The sequence below is a fragment of the Mus caroli genome, unplaced genomic scaffold (assembly GCF_978045245.1).
Source record: "Mus caroli unplaced genomic scaffold, Mus_caroli_1 scaffold_8, whole genome shotgun sequence".
Lineage (NCBI taxonomy): Eukaryota > Metazoa > Chordata > Mammalia > Rodentia > Muridae > Mus > Mus caroli.
Genome location: NW_028227263.1, coordinates 114,247,160 through 114,262,931, shown reverse-complemented (window position 1 = coordinate 114,262,931; position 15,772 = coordinate 114,247,160). Strand labels below are relative to the sequence as shown.

The following is a 15,772-nucleotide window of genomic DNA, read 5'->3' as shown; positions in this document are numbered from 1 at the left end:
CTCACGCCGCGCGGCAGGAGGGGACGGAGGAGACACGGGAGCCGCTCGCGCTGATCACGGGGACAAACAGTGGGGTCATGTGAGGAGGAGATGCCGCCGCCGCCGCTGCCGCCGCTACTCCTGCAGCTACCGCCTCCTCCTGCCGCCTCCGCCCGCCGCCGGCTCCGGGCGGTGCGAGGCTCCGGGCCACAGCTCAGCTGCCCCCCGCCCGCCGGCCCGCCGCACGCGGCCTGGGGCCTGCTTCCCTGAGCGCTCGCCGCCGCCGCCGCCGCGACTTGAGCTTTTTTTTTTTTAACAGGGCCCTGCCCGGATGGCGGCCGCCCTGTTGCCCAGATCGCCAGCTCCCGTGCCCGCCGCCCGGCCTAGCCTGGTCCGGCGGCGGCGGATCGTGGCTGCAGCTGCCGCCGCTTTCTATCACCCCCCCCCCTTCTCTTTTTCCTTTTTTTTTTTTTTTTTTTTCCTCCTTTACTGGAGCTGCGCGCGCGCGGTGGCGGCGACGGCGCGATCCCGGGGCGGGCGGGCGCGCGCGCGGGAGAGGGCAGGCCCTGGGGAACGCGCGCGCTGTCTGTCTTTGGTGGCGGCCGGGCGCGTACACACACACAGGCCCGGGGACTCTACACAGGACCACCACCGGTTGGAACGCAGGCCCGGCTGGAACGCCCGGCAACACGGATGCGGGGGCTCAGATCGCCGGGGTACAGGGTTTGAAGACTTAAAGTAGGTCGTATAGGAGTCGGGAGGAAGGGGAGCCGGGTTGCGCGCTCCCGAGGGCGCATGCGCACGTCGGGGCGGGGCAGGGCGGAGGCGGCAAGGGGCACGTACTCTAGGCGGCTGGCTACTGAGAAGGCTAAAGGCCTGTCTGGCCCCTTCTTTTGCTGGTCCCCCTCCTCCCAACTCAGCAAACCAAGAGGCTTAGATCTTGTGATCAGACATTTTATTAGGCTTGGTGAAGAGTTTCATCAATATTCCAATTTAAAAAAAAAGTATAAAAGCTACATAACAAAACGTGGGATCAGACGACTAAACTTTCCCGACTCAGGGCCAAATTCTGCAAAAGGAGAAAAGAAAAAGTGTTAACTGTACGGGCTGGAGGAAGAGGCGTCCTGAAGATCTGAAGTCAAAGGGTCTAGGCTCACCTTTTTCATCCTGCGCTCCCGCGAGGCCTGCGAGTCAGTCTCTGAGTAAGGCGGAGGTGCTGGGGGATAGTGGCCCTCCTCTTCCTCTTCTTCCTCCCTGTAAGCTCGCCTTCTCTCCCCAGACCCCTTTTTCTTTAAAGCCTCTTCTAAGAGTCGCCCATCATACTGAGGGTCCCGTGACCTGAAGCCTGCATCCCGAGGATCGCGGGATCGCTGACGGGATCTGGGGTCAGCACGTGGATCCCTAGACCTCAAATCGTCATAATAGTGGGGATCTCGGGAATGTGGCAAGTCCCCAGGATCGTCGGGGTCATAGAGGTCATCCCGGCTGCGACTTCTCGGAGGTGCATAGGCCCGTCCTCTCCGTCCACTACTTGGGGGAGAAGACCGTCCTGATTCAGTGGAGCCAGGCCGGTTGATGTCATCTAGAGCATCCACAGAGCGGGCCCGAGGCCGCCCGGACCCCCAACCACCCCTTGGCTGTTCTTGAAGGGGATCCTGCTCCCATGTTCTGGGACTCCGAGGGGAGTGGTGATTCCACTCCTCATCCCTGATGGGTGTGAGGGCAGGAGCCCTGGAAGGCCGAGATCGCCAGTCATCTTCATGGAGGGAGGTTACTTCACTCATGGCTGTAGAGAAGGGAGATATCACTGGTACTAAGACAGGTCCAATCTTGTCACCCATACACTCACACCCTCCCCTGGGAGCACCACAGGCAAGTATGCTTCATCCCCTTTAGACTCAGGTCTGCAGCTCACCCCGTTCCACTCGGCCATTGGGAAGGCCAGGCCGGGAAGGATCAAAGTTGGCTAGCTCCTTCTCCATATAGTATAGGACCCTCATGGAGTCATCTTGCTGGTTAGCCTGGATCCTGTAGCCACTTCGTACTTCTGAGGAGAGGAACAAGGTGATTAGTTTGAGAGGGGATGTGCATGTGAATCAACCCTCCAGGCATGACCCCTTCAAAATCACAGCATCTTACCTGAAGATACACTGCCATCCACTTCCCGCAGCAGGGGAACCTGGGAGCTGTGGCCACCAACTAATAGAGACTGGTTATCAGTGACGATTGCTATTTGGAGCAGAGTTGGGCACTCCCAATCTCCCATGCTCCCTTCCAGCCCAATCCCACCTCTTGTCTGGATTCCCCAAGGCCTCACCTGAGCTAGTCCTGTCAAAGTCTCCAGGGTACCCATAGGGAGGATGCATGGGAATCATGGCAGGCGGAGGTGGTGGGGTCTTGGCAGGAGAGAGGTGGGTATAGATGCTGGGGGCATAGATGCTTGGCACACCTGAGGTGGCTGCTTTGCCAGCAGCATAAACTGGGAAGGCAGAATGGCATGAGCATGATCAGACGCTGTGCGGCCCCATGCTGGAATGGGATTCTGGGACATGGTTCTGCCCTCCATACCACCCCTGCAGTACTCTAGACTAGGGACACAGCCTTCACCCTACATCCTATCTGACTTCTCATGGAGTTGAGAACAGCGGTGTACACTGATACATCAGAGGCCCAATCCATACATGGTGGTTTGCCAACAACTGACAAGGGAAAGATTTCATGTAAAAATCCAGAGTAGTCGTCTGTGTTTGGGTACTAGGACTAGGTGTCTTTCCACTGAACTACATTCCCAACTTCAGCCCCTTCCCCCCTTCTTGAGACAAGGACTCCTAAGTGGCTGAGGAAGAAACCTAAGATAAACCTTGAACTTGAGATCCTCCTGCCTCAGCCGTCATACAAACCAAGAAGGGCAGGTCTGTATCTAAAGGCATTAGTAGGCAAAGTCTCTTTACATAAAGCCCCTGTTCTGGGCTAGCTACTGTCCCCATAAGCTGGGGCAGCCTAGCCTATACTGTGGGAAAGTCAAGTCTGTTGGGTCCATAACATCCTGTTACCTCCCAGATGTAGTAAGTGGAGTAAGGCAGACACACGGGAGCCCCAGAAATTACCTTGCCTGCACCCTAGAGTAATATAGTCCCTTCCAGGTTTCTAACTACTGTCTTTACTCGCTTGACAGTTCAAGGGTGAACTGTTCTCAGGCTAGAGGCTGGGTGTTCTCACCATCATTACTATTCACATTCATTCACTTGCAGAAATTTGCTCTCCATCCACCACAGGGGTCCTAGGGATCAGACTCCCTCTGCAGGCTTGAAGCTGCTGCCTTTACTAACTGAACCAACCATCTTACCAGCCATGGACTTTTTTTTTTTTTTTAAGATTTCCAGTGTGTGTGTGTGTGTGTGTTGGGGGTTGTGGACATGGATATGCACATATGAGTATAGGTGCCTGTGGAGGCCAGAGGAATAAGATAGCCCTGAAGTGGGAAGTGCTGAACTGAGAATCAAATTCTGGCCCTTTTTATGGAAGCAAGTGTTTTTGTTTGTTTGTTTGTTTGTTTTAACCTCTGAGCTCTTTGCTTTTTCAAGGCATGGTTTCTCAGTGTTACGGCCCAGGCTTGTCCTGGAACTTGCTTTGTAGACCAGGCTAGCTTCGAACGCACAGAGCGCCAGGGCCAAAGGTGTGCTCTACCACACCCAGGTAATCTCTCCAGTCTTGAAGGGCTCCAGAGTTTTAAGGCCAGCCAGCTTGAGTTAGGAAGACAGTCTTGAAATATGTAAAAAGAGGCCTGGGATGTAGGTCAGTGGCAGAGTGCTTGCTAAGCATGGTTGTTCAATACAAAAGTTACTGGACTCTTCTCGGAACCCTACAGGCTTCCTCTAATTTGGGAGCAGAAAACTTAAGTGCTCAGCTCTCTCCATGAGGAGTCCCTTCATTAATTGACTGGCTGGGTTATAATTAGCAGCAGGCTGATACTTCCTATAAGGCAGTAAGGAACTGGGGCAGAGAAGACAGGAAGAAACTCCCATGGGAAGCATTGGATTCCTAGGTATGTGACAGTGGAGTAGATGGACCCAGCTCCAGTCTTAGTGCTCACAGCTCCTGGGGTTCCCCCACATCTATAATATGGACCCACAGCCCATGTTAGCACAGTCAGTAAGAGCACAGAAGGCTTCTCCTTGAGAGTAGTGGCTCAAGCATACAGCTTGGCTGCTTCATCCTGGCACCTTCACAGTTGTCTCTCAGTGTAGCCAAGAAGTTGGGACCCTAATAGAGATGGGAGCTTGGCTTTCAGGTCACACACAGAGTGTACAACAAGCCCCCCCCACCCCCACCCGACCTGTGTATCAGCTCATAGCACTGTCCAACAGGGGCAGGTGTGGTGCATGCTATGTGGGTCCCACCAAATGCTATCCACATGCAAACCTCCAAGTTCCTGTTGTGCAGAGCTCTGCTATAACCTCATCAGCCCATCAGGTACCTAGCTGGCCTCCAAGCCCCACTTGGCCCGTTCTCTTCTGTGGGCAATGTACCAGGGTACAGGGGTACCCAGACAGCCTCCCAGGGGGAATTAAAGGGCACTGGGAGATGGAATTACCCATTTTCTTATCCTCTCTTCCACTGCTTTATTTATCTACGTCTTGATTCTACTCAGTTCCTATTCCCAGCCCTCCACAGGTACCCACTTGGATGTGAGGGATGTATCTAATACAGAGGCTCTACACAAGATGTGTGGTTGTGTGTTGCTTAGCTTACAAACTTACCTTTCCACGTGAGGTTTATGCTTTGTTTGAGACAGGATCCTGTGTAGCCCAGGCTAGCCTCACACTTCGATCTTCCTGTCTATCTTTCCACACCGCTAGGATTGCCTAAGAACACCCACCTAGAGTTTGTTTTTTAATGGGAGCTCTACCTTCCAGTGATATTATCTACAATAATATCTTGGAATGTTGGGCATGATTATTTTTGGTGGTTTTATTTTTGAGCCACAGCCATAAAACTAACCTCTCAAAGGAAAAACCTCACGAGTTAGGGCTGTAGTTCAGTGGCAGTGTTTGCCTACTATGCACAGGGCCCTTGCTTCAATCCCCAACGCGAGAATAAGAGAAGCCTCAAAATACAGGAAATTAAAAGCTGAAGTAAATGGACAGTGATGGAAAGTAACAGGTTCTACACGGTCTACTGTGCACACTGCCTTACTCTCCAAATCTGGAAGGCGGGCTAATGTGCCCAGCAGAGTTCCAGTGGGGGCAGCAGGTGAGGGGCACTTACGGGCCTCAGGGCAACAGCACTTGTCTGGGCAGCAGGGACATCTGACATAGCAGCAGCAGGTGTGGGGACAGCACTGGCACCAGCAGATGCCCAGGAGGAGGAAGAGGAGGAGGCTTGCCAGGCAGACCACGACCACAAAGAGCCAATCTGCAGAAGAAGGAGAATGGTCCCTGAGCTGGGTGGGCTGAGGAATAACAGGGATGGGCAGGGCACCCAGTCTTCACAGGGTGCTATGGAGCCAGCGCTGGGACAGGGGACTATCTGCAAAGCTCCTCAGAGAACCTGCAACTACAGCTTGGTTCTCTGTGCCCAAGACTAGGGCGTAGCAACAGAGGGATACCCCAGGACAGCCTGCTTCAGTCCCCACATCAGAGACCTTATCTTGAGTTTAAATAGACAAAGCACAGAGCAAGAGGGAGTCTGGCTGGAGCAACACAAACAGTAGCCTTCAGGAGGGGAAAGAGCCACAGCCCATACCCAGAAGAACACAGCAGGCGCCAGTCACTCGAGTCCTTTGCCTATGCCCCAGAACCTCTTCAACCAGCCCAGACCACCCCAAGCCCACAGCCAGGCCACTAGATGTCACAGAATGGGGTAGGTTTAGTGGAGGTCTCCAGCGAGAAGTAGTTAGGGGGTAGGGAGGGTAACTAGAAACAGAAGCAGTCTATGGGGGGCAAGAGAAGCCCCACCAGGGATTCCACCCCATACCTTCCAAGGGCCCCGCCCGAAAACCAGGTAGGAGCTCAGGGGCTTCTGAGGTCCTGCCTGGAGGGACAAAAAAAGAAACAAGATTATGTTGGCCATCGCCAGCCCAAGCCACTGCCCTTAAGACCAGCTAGCTTCAACTGGTCAGTGGAAAACATGTCCCAAACAGCAAAGGAGACAATGGTGACTTAGGACAGTCCAGGCCAGAGGTATATACCTTCCACCCTGCCACAGGAGCCCCATCACATACACCATGGATGCTAAGGGTCTGACCTCAGCCTCGCACTCCATCTCTCCCACGTACACAGGTCCTCTTAGGCGAAGTATGTAAACCCTAGAGCCCACCAAAAAGTTATTATTTTAAACAGTCTCACACTGTAGTTCAGGTTGGTCTTGAACTTGAAGCAATCCTGCCTCAGCCTCCTGAATTCTAGGATTATAGGCATGAGCCACCCCTCAGGGCTCAAAATGAGGAACTTTGGGCAATTTATGGCTACAAGGGGAATCTGTGGCTACTGGTAGGTTTGCCCATACTCCGGTGAATGGCCCCATACCCATGAGCATAGAGTCAATAATAACTGGACTCAGTAGGCTATTAAAAAAAAAAAAAAGGAATGAATTTGGAATGGGAACGTGTTCGGTGTTCTGGGGCAAGTTGGAGGTAGGGAGTGGGTTATGTACATGCATATAACCAAAACATACCTGTATGAAATTATCAAAGAATAAACATATTAAAAGTTAAATAGTAAAGTACAAAAAAAAATGATACCAAGTATATCACAATGAATTCTTTATAGTGACACAATTGTAAAATACAATGTATCTATTTTTGAAGTGCTTGGACTTGAACCCAAGACCTCATTAATGCTAAGCATGTACTTCACTACCCAGCTACACTCCAGCCCACAGTATTATTTTCAGTGCAGTAAAGGGCCATGAAGGCACATTAAAGTCATAGATGGACCTGGTTCCGTGACCCAGGAAGATCTGAGTTCTGTTCACAAATCAGGTCGCCCATGTAAGTTTCAAGACCCTTCTCTAGGGCATGGTAGAGGCCCCGTGCCCAACAAGCATTGTATCGGGAGAGTGTGCATATACACACAGATACACACTCACACTCCACACCAACACACTTCTCAACAGAGTATGTGCCCTTGGCAGCTGGGCGTGGTGATGTATATCTCTAATCCCAGCACTTGGTGGGTGAGGCAGGAACACTAGGAGTTTAAAATAGCCTTAGCTACATAATCAATTGAAGGTTACATGGGACTCTGGCTCATAATAAATAAGAAACAAAAACTTCCTTCAAGAAGCCAAAACTTTGTATCATGACAGTAGGTACACTCCCTCTTCCTGGGAGAGCACAGCTGGGCTTGCACCGGCTCCCTCCCTCACACACCAACACTACCACCTTGATAACTAACATCTCCCAGTTGAGTTATCTTGGGATTTTAAAAGCTTCTGAGTTTCAACAAGTTGTAGTGACACATGCTATAATTATAATCTAAGCACTCGAGAGGGTCGAGATACTGGGGATACGGGGGTTGCCACTTTAAGCCAATTTGGGCTATACAGCGAGACCCCATTTAAGAAAAAAATCCAAGTTTAATTTTAATACTGATAACAACTAGGTAGAAACCACAAACATGGCACAGAACTCATGAGGCCCCTCGGTGGTTCCAAGAACTGCTGATAGTACATGCCAGCAGAGGTCCCAAGGTCATCGGAGGGAAGAGCCCACCATTTGCCCTTTGGGCTGTGGCCTGAGCCCTCTGGACCTGTTCCCACCAGACACTTGTTTACACACGAGGATGGCACTGCACAGCTGAAGCTTCTCTGGCATCCAGCACATGGCATGAAAGACTACGAGCCGGTTTCTGATTGGTCTAGGCAAGGAAGCCACCTGGCCAGACTGGAGACCCTGAGGACACTCTACCCTACCCCTGCCATGTTTTAGACGCACTCAAAACTTTCACACACTGCTTAAGTCGCATACAACCGCCCCCCCCCCCCAGGGCAAAAGACAAATTTGTGCTTGGACAAGGGACTCAGGGTATACTGTGACCCTGGAGATGTGGCAGAAGGTAGGAAGGTAGGTCCAGCCTTAGGTATATAGCTAGACTTCCAGAGCCAGAATACATTGGAAATGTTAAAAAGAAAATTTCCCTTCTACTCCCTTTTTAAACAGCTAGCCTACACTAGCTAGAAAGTCACTGTGTAGCTCAGATTAGCCTGGAATTCAGTGTAGCCTAGGTCATTCTGAAAGGGACTACGTGGCTCAAGGTTGGCCTAGAACTTTTTTTTTTAAAGGTGTATTTATATGAGTACACTGCAGCTGTCTTCAGACTCACCAGAAGAGGGCATCGAATCCCATTACAGATGGTTGTGAGCCACCATGTGGCTGCTGGGATTTGAACTCAGGACCTCTGGAAGAGCAGACAGTGCTCTTAACCGCTGAGCTACTTCTCCAGCCCCTGGTCTCGGGCTCTTGATTGTATTGACTCAGCCTCTCAAATGGGCCACCACCCTTTCAAAATATGTGACTTTAATAAATATGTACAGTCTTGTTTTCGGCTGTTATCTCCTCAGTGACAATATAACAACTTGCACTATAACATACTTTTTTACCAGGTATTCTAAGTAGCCCTGGACAGTGAAAAGGTTACTGATTTCATGTGACCGCGCCACTACTTTCCATAGGAACCCAAAACAACAGACCCCCACACCAGGTTAGTTCCTACTACCAATTAACTCTGCCCAGGGTCTCGCTATTTTGTAGCTCTGTCTGTCCTTGAACTTGCTATGTAGACTGGGCTGGCCTCAAACTCAGAGATGCACCTGCCTCTGCTTCTGCCTCCAAGTGCTAGCATTAAAAGCATAAGCCACCACGCCTGCCTCCGTGTAGTTTAGAACCAGAGACTGGCTAGAGGTAGATTCCTCAGCTCACTCTAACTTTGACTCTGGCTGGTTTAAAATGCCTGAGATTTAGGAAGGGTCCTATCTGGGATGCAGGGCATGGAGAAGCCCAAGTGACTGACAGTGCCGCAAGGGAAGGAGCAAAGCAGGCGACAGGGCCCAGCTGGATGACAGAGGGTGGACACACAAGAGTGGACAAAGAGCATACCAGCTCCCGCTCCCCTGCTCCCAGCACCCTCTGAGCCCAGCCTCACTCACCAAGGACAATGAGCTCTGCGTATGCCTCGTTGTTCCCATCCAGATCTTGGGCTGAGACCACGGAGCAGTAATACACTCCACTGTCTCCCCAGGCCGTCTGCTCGAAGGTCAGGTCCGCATCTGGGTCAGGAGGAGACAGTGTAAAGGCAGCGCAGGGAGGGTACTCTTAAGATCATCAGGGGCTGAGCCCCCTACATCTTAAGGAGGGAGCAAAAGTAAATCATTGGTTGGGGCTGGAGAGATGGATCATCAGTTAAGAGCCCTTGTTGCTCTTGCTAAGGACCCAGGGTTCAGCTCCCAGGACCCACATGACGCTAACGACCATCTCTAACTCCAGTTCCAGGGGATCCAATCTCCTCCCTGACATCCCCAGGCACCAGGCAGGCACAGACATAAACAGGCAAAAAAAAACAATTACACCTAGAAATAAGTATCAAATCATTAGGTTTTGTTTGATACAGTATCTCATTGTGTCCCAGGCTGGCCTTGAACTAAAAAACCCTCCCACTTCAACTTCCCAAGTGCTGCGATTTCAGACAAGTACCTACCAGCTAAAATGAAACCATTCATCCAGGAGCACACTATTTTTTAGGTACTGTTCTGTCTGGGTGCTACTCACAGTGGCATAGGCTGCTGCTCATCCTGCACTCAAGAGGCTGAGGCAGTATAGTCTCAAGCTGAACAACAGTCTGGGCTATGTATGTATGTATGATCCTCTCTCAAAATAAAGAAACATGGGCTAGGTCTGTGGCTCCGTGGTAGAATGCTCGCCTAGCACACAGAGTGCCTGACTTAGATCCCCAGGACTGACATAAAACAAAGAAACCCAAACCAAGTCTAGGAGGTGAACATAACGATCATTGTGGTTTGGGGGGTGAGACATCTGGTGTGGAGCAATGACATAATCCAGCCAGTGGTGAGGACAGTCCTGCCTCCAGAACCTGTTGCTTTCATCCTAGACACTTGCTTCTTACCAAGCCAAGTCTGATCTCCCATCATCAAGCCTTGGGGGTGGTGTACAAAGCTAGGCAACCAAGCTAACTAGGCCAGATCCCAGATAGGAGATGCCTGCGCACCAAGGAGTGGGTGTGGGAGAGCCAGCGACACTCCCAGATACTCCCAGTTTCAAGCCCATCTCCTCCTTTTCTGTCCCCACATTCCAGGTCAGTCCCAGGGCTTGGGGACGCGCTGGTCTGAAGCAGCCCCAGGCAAGGTGCCTGCTAATTACACCACTAATGAAAGTCTTTTAGCACATCCGGTTTTCCTCTATACTCCTCAGGCCCTAATTAGTTACATCCTTTAATCAACCTAGCAGGCTGGGACAGGGAAGCCTCTGTTTGGAGACTCTATCTTAGTGTCTTAGCCAACAGAATCCCAGAGGGTCATAACCTTGGTCTTCTCTGCCACAGGCTCCTGATGACCTGCCTGTCACCTGATCCCATGGGCCCAGGAGCCTGTATGACAACCTGCCCACCACACCCATGATAGCAGTTAACTTTGGGTGCCTAAATCCGAGGTACCCACTGAGACACCAGCTATTAAGTGCTAACGTTTCCTGAGAAAGCAAGCCCTTTCCAGAATCTACCCAGATCATGCCAAGCACAGTCCCCAGGCCCGCAAAGTCCTCAACAGGTTCTTTGGATACTAGCTAGTCAATGTTACCCCCATGATCTCAGTGGCCTTCAGCTCATCTTTTGTGTCCCTCCAGGTAGGTTCCTTCGGTTAGTCAAGCTTAAACCTGGAGAAGCACCCCCTGGCTACCTCAACTTCCATCTCCTGCCCACTGAAGCTGTTCACCCTGCTCCCATGCTAATTCTGTCTTCACCTCTGACAAACATTATGGCAGAAGAACGGAGTCAGCCTCAGCCAACTCTGATTCTGTGGAAGGCTGTCCCTCTCCTTAGCTTGCATTGCTTGTCCCAAGATTCTAGCCATCTGGTTATCAAATAAACACCAGATCTATTCATGTGGCATTCAACATGGCTGAGGGTATGGCGGCAGATGTCTCCAGCTCTGGGGAGGTTAAGGTAGAAAGACAGAAAGCTTGAAGCCAGCCTGGACTAACTACAGTGAGACCACCTCAACCCCTGGGCCGCAATGAACAAAAACCAGAGAATGCACTGAATATTCTAGGAAGCGCGTAATGAACCCTCCTTAGAAAGCAGAGATTCTCAGTGTGGCGGGGGTGGGGTGGGGTGCGGGGTACCCTGGAGTTCCCTGGCCCTTGCAGGGGATCCTGAGGCCACCTTATTTTACAGCCTTCCCCCTTAACCTCTCAGGAACATTCAAAAGAGTTTTCCATGTGACATGTGACCTCATAGCCGACCAAAGCTGCTTGGAAATTCTTGCTTCTACTGCGCTAGGCCAAGGAGACACATAAAATTAAAAAACAAGGCTACCTCTTACTTCATTTAAATAATTTTTTTTTTTTTTAGTTTTGGAATTTTTTTTTTCCATAAAAGGTATATTCAGTTCTTTGGCTGACTTTCTCTTTTGAGTCTTGGCTGGCCTAGAACTCATGGTAGTTTGCTAACTATAAAAACAAAAGTTTGAGCCAGATGTGGTGGCACAGATGTGATGGCACAGATGTATTTACCCTAGCACTTAGGAGGCCGAAGTATGAGAACAGAATAAAGGGCAATGCCCTAGGAATGACAGCAAGTGCCAGGCGTGGGGCTGCGCAGCTCTGGGAAAGCTGCCCGGGGTAACCTTGGCGAGGCAAAGACTACTCCCAGCCCAAGGTCAGGCTTCTAGCCGTTGTTGATTGCGGTTGTGTCATGCACAGATCCCCCTCCATCGCAGACACCAGCCTTTCACAGAACCCTTAAGACTGCCCTAAATATTCCTGTTTTTTTTTCTGCACTGCTCTCTGAACTCATGACTTCCCACGTAGGTGACTATGGTCCAACAGTGGGTGTCGGGTGTTGTGAATTGGAGCACCCACGGTTAATGCTCTTGTAGGACCAAGATGTTCAATGCTCAAAGGGACCTGGGACCCACGGGTTGGTTGGAAAGCTCATTGGCTGTGGTGCCCACCCAACTGTTCTTCTCCTATGGGCCTATGGTTTTGATTACTCCTTCCTGACCTCTCCCAAAGCCGAAGGCGTGAACAGGAACCCCCTGCCATGGGAAATGATTACATAGGCCAGACATTAAAACCAGGGACCTCCAGGACCAGATCTGGGCCTTGCTATATTGTACTTGGCCCGTCAGATGTTTGCAGAACCCATGAGAAGGAAGGCTTTCCGGTTTCTTTTGATCACTCCTGAGGCCTGGGCCTACCTCCTTCCTGTGGGGCACACCCTGTTCCTGGTCCCTGCTGGCCCCCAAGATCACAGGGGCTGGGCAATGATTCCATGTGTGAGGTGAGAGGCCAAGATACTGGTCTCCAGTGGGAACAGAGCCTGGCCTATGTCCTGACTCCTTATTTACACACAGTAAAGGGATGCCTCATGATTTCAGAGGCCCTCAGGGTCCTGTTCAGACAGCTCAGAATGGGGTGGGGGGGGGAGGGCGCAGGGAGTAGCTCCAAGCAGTTGGCAGAAGTTAACACTAGGCCCTCTGCTATAATAACCCACAGCTCCCAAAGCAAGAGGAGTGTAAAGGTGACCCTGGGAGATGGGCATCTATTTTTTTTTTCTACCAACCATTCAACCATACTAGACAGGCACTGTACCACCCAGCTACATCCTAATCCTCTTTTCACTATTGGAGACAAGGTTTCACTAAGTGGCCCATGATGGCCTTGAACCTTGAACTTCTACACATATGCTCACACACCCCTGTCTCAGCCTCCGGAGTAGCTGGGGACAGGTTATACTTACTTTCACTCTTAAAAAGTAGGAGGGCTCTGGGATACCAACCGAGAGGTCCACCTCTTAAATACCTTGTCCTCAAAGCTGAAGAGGAGGGAGGCTGTCTTGGCTACTGGGACTTAAGTACCACTACTGAGATAAGCCAGCTAGAAGGCTGTGGGCTATGAGGTTTCCCCCAGGATATATCCTGACATTATTGAGTTTTGCACATCCAGTTGCAGCCGGCCTTCAAGGACTTCTCTGTATTGATGATGTCCTGATCATTATTAGGCCCAGTGGGAGTTCCCAAGAAGCCCTCTCTCCCCAGCTTCACGGGCAGCGGAAGCTTAGAGCTGAGTTTCCGTGGGGATTCAAGGCAAGTCCGATCCCTTGGGACCCTGCTTTTCACCTGCGCCCTGCCAGGGACAGAGGGAACATTCTACAGTCAAGAGTTCCATCCATCTCTAGTACCATTAGAGAACAAAAAGAATGAATGAATGATTGGAGACGAGGTCTACAATGGTGGCATTCAAACTCAGCTGTTAACTTCCAGCAAGACACTTGTCTCTAGGGACCTCTGAAAAAATGACAACAATAAAATGGAGTTACTCAATTACTGTGTGGTCTACCTGAGCTAACCCACTCCAGGCAAAACTAAAGCAGGCCTTGGGTCTCACTGCATACAGCTGGTCTTGAGGCAGATCCTCTGCCTCAGCCCTGTAAATGCCGCGGTTATAGGTTTGCTATAACAGCTGGTTAAAGTATTACTTCTTATTGCTGGCAATTTAGTATTATATAAGAAATCCTCACTTTAATCTCTACTCAGTTTTTGTTGTTTTATCCGCAAGCCTTTGACACTGTATATTTAGTCTGTCTCCTTTATAACACCCTAAACTCTGTAAGAGGGTGATTTGATGGTTTTATTTCTATGTTCCCAGAGCCTAGAACAAACTTGGTACACAGTCTGGGCTTTATTGTGGGATAATGGGATGGAAGGATATAGATGGATGGATAGGTGATATGTGGGTAGATGGATGTGTGGGTAGGCAAGTGAATGGATGCATGAATGCATGGATGGGTGAGTGGGTGGACAGGTGGGTAAATGGAAGGATCCTTTCCTTCACTGGCCCATTTAGGACAGGACCCTCAAACAGTCTCACTCCCACCACCCACAGAGCCTCCTCCCGCCTTGCCCCACATACTTCCTGTGATGGTGATTCTCCTGCCCTGATAGTAGTCTCCCAGGGTCACAGCATTGCCCTGTTTGGTGGCCACCACTCTGACAGTGCGTACGCTGTCCTGGCACTCCACATAGGGGTTGTAGCCGGGGTTGCCAGCCGCCAGCTGGGCGTTGAGCTGGTTGTCCACGCTGGCAGGGGAGAAGGCGTCGGCAACACGGTCCCGACAGAACGACTTATACTTCCAGATCACGATAGGGGCTGTGAGGGTGTTGCTCATCTGGTAGGTGCAGTGCAGTGTCACTGGCTGGAACAGGATCACTACGTGGTAGGGGTCAGGCACAGTCACCTGGATGGCACTGGCACGGTCTGAGAAGAAGAGTATAGTTAGCAGGGATAGACAAGCCCAGGGAGGTACCACAACAGCAATGAGCCACACCACTTAGACAGTATATGCTGTCTTTCAGAGCACCTAGCATATTGTTCCTTAATCCCCGAGACTGGTGAGGCAGATCTGATAATCATGCCCATTTTATACACCTCCGGGGCTGAAAAGTGATAAGTATGTAGCCATCCGGGCTAGGTCCCTAGAATACTCTGTCCACATCCTCCTACCCAGAGACTCTTCAAAATGCACATCCAAACGTAGATGGAACCCCTAGGCCCCCACCTAAGCTAACATTCAACAATCTAGGCGGAAGATGATTTAAGGTTCAAAAGTCCATTCTACAGATACCAGGGATGTAGGTGGGGTGGGGAGTCCCCAATTCCACACCCACTCCAAGCCAGGGCACTGTTTCTCTCTCGAGCTCTAGGCCTGATCCTGTCCGGTAATGACCTCTCCCCGTTACCCCAACACTTAGAAATCTTGAGGTGCGTCCAAGATCCCAATGGCAGGCCTATCTCATGATCGGGAGGCCTTGCTCCTGACCACAAAGGGTCCCCTTCTCCACACAGGGCTCAGCCTTAAGATCCCCAGAGTTTTCACTTCCTGTTATCTCCAACAAAGGCGGAGGACCGGACTGGGCACCACAAGAAACTCCCTTCCTTGGGCACACAGGGGTCTCCTCAACCAGGCGGGTTCTGGAGATCTTTAATCTGCACTCCCGCACCAACCATCACCCACGACTCCCCACCACTTGGTTTCGGGTCCTCCAAGGCCCTCCAAGGCTGTGGTGAGAACCACAGCCCTCCATCCACCTCCTGTAGCGCCCTCCCGCCGTCCCACAGCACCAGGGACCCCAATCCTTACCTGGGCAGTAAATGATGAGAAAAAGACACACGAAGATCATGGTGGCCGGGTGGGAGCCAGGCGCCCCAGCACACGCGCTGGCCGCCGGCGCCATCGCGGCCGTCTAGCAGCGACGGTGCCCGCGCGTCCCCTCCCAAGTATCCAGAGAGTAGGGGGCGCGGCGAGCACCAGGGCCGAAAAGGGTGCGTGCTGCGCCCGGCCCCTATTCCAAGTCCATTTTCCTCGCACTGGGGGAGTTCTAACCTACAAGATGAACTTAGACGAAGCTCATGCCTTCGGCTTCCCGGAGACAACTGACCAGGCGCGCGGTGGCTCTCTGGGTCACTCTACCCCCTGCGCACTCCCGGGAATGGAACCGCCCAGGTACACAAGGGTGGGAGCCCGGGGGCTGGACTTGGGGGTGGGCGGCGGGGGCGGGCCTT

General features: G+C 51.5%; 1 protein-coding gene across 2 annotated transcripts; it reads right to left on the bottom strand.

Moving 5' to 3' along the window:
- Positions 1–917: 917 nt before the first annotated feature.
- Lsr (lipolysis stimulated lipoprotein receptor) lies at positions 918–15,724 on the bottom strand. Of its 2 annotated transcripts, XM_021166604.2 has the most exons (10): positions 15,351–15,724; positions 14,123–14,467; positions 9,127–9,246; positions 5,956–6,012; positions 5,248–5,394; positions 2,297–2,458; positions 2,119–2,178; positions 1,895–2,026; positions 1,137–1,765; positions 918–1,048 (listed from the first exon to the last, which is right to left on the bottom strand). In XM_021166604.2, the coding sequence occupies exons 1-10, from the start codon at positions 15,442–15,444 to the stop codon at positions 1,013–1,015; spliced, it is 1,782 nt and encodes a 593-aa protein (XP_021022263.1). In that variant the 5' UTR covers positions 15,445–15,724; the 3' UTR covers positions 918–1,012. The 2 variants fall into 2 exon arrangements, with proteins under 2 accessions (XP_021022263.1, XP_021022264.1); XM_021166605.2 differs by lacking the exon at positions 5,956–6,012 and having other exon boundaries at positions 15,351–15,723.
- Positions 15,725–15,772: the final 48 nt, after the last annotated feature.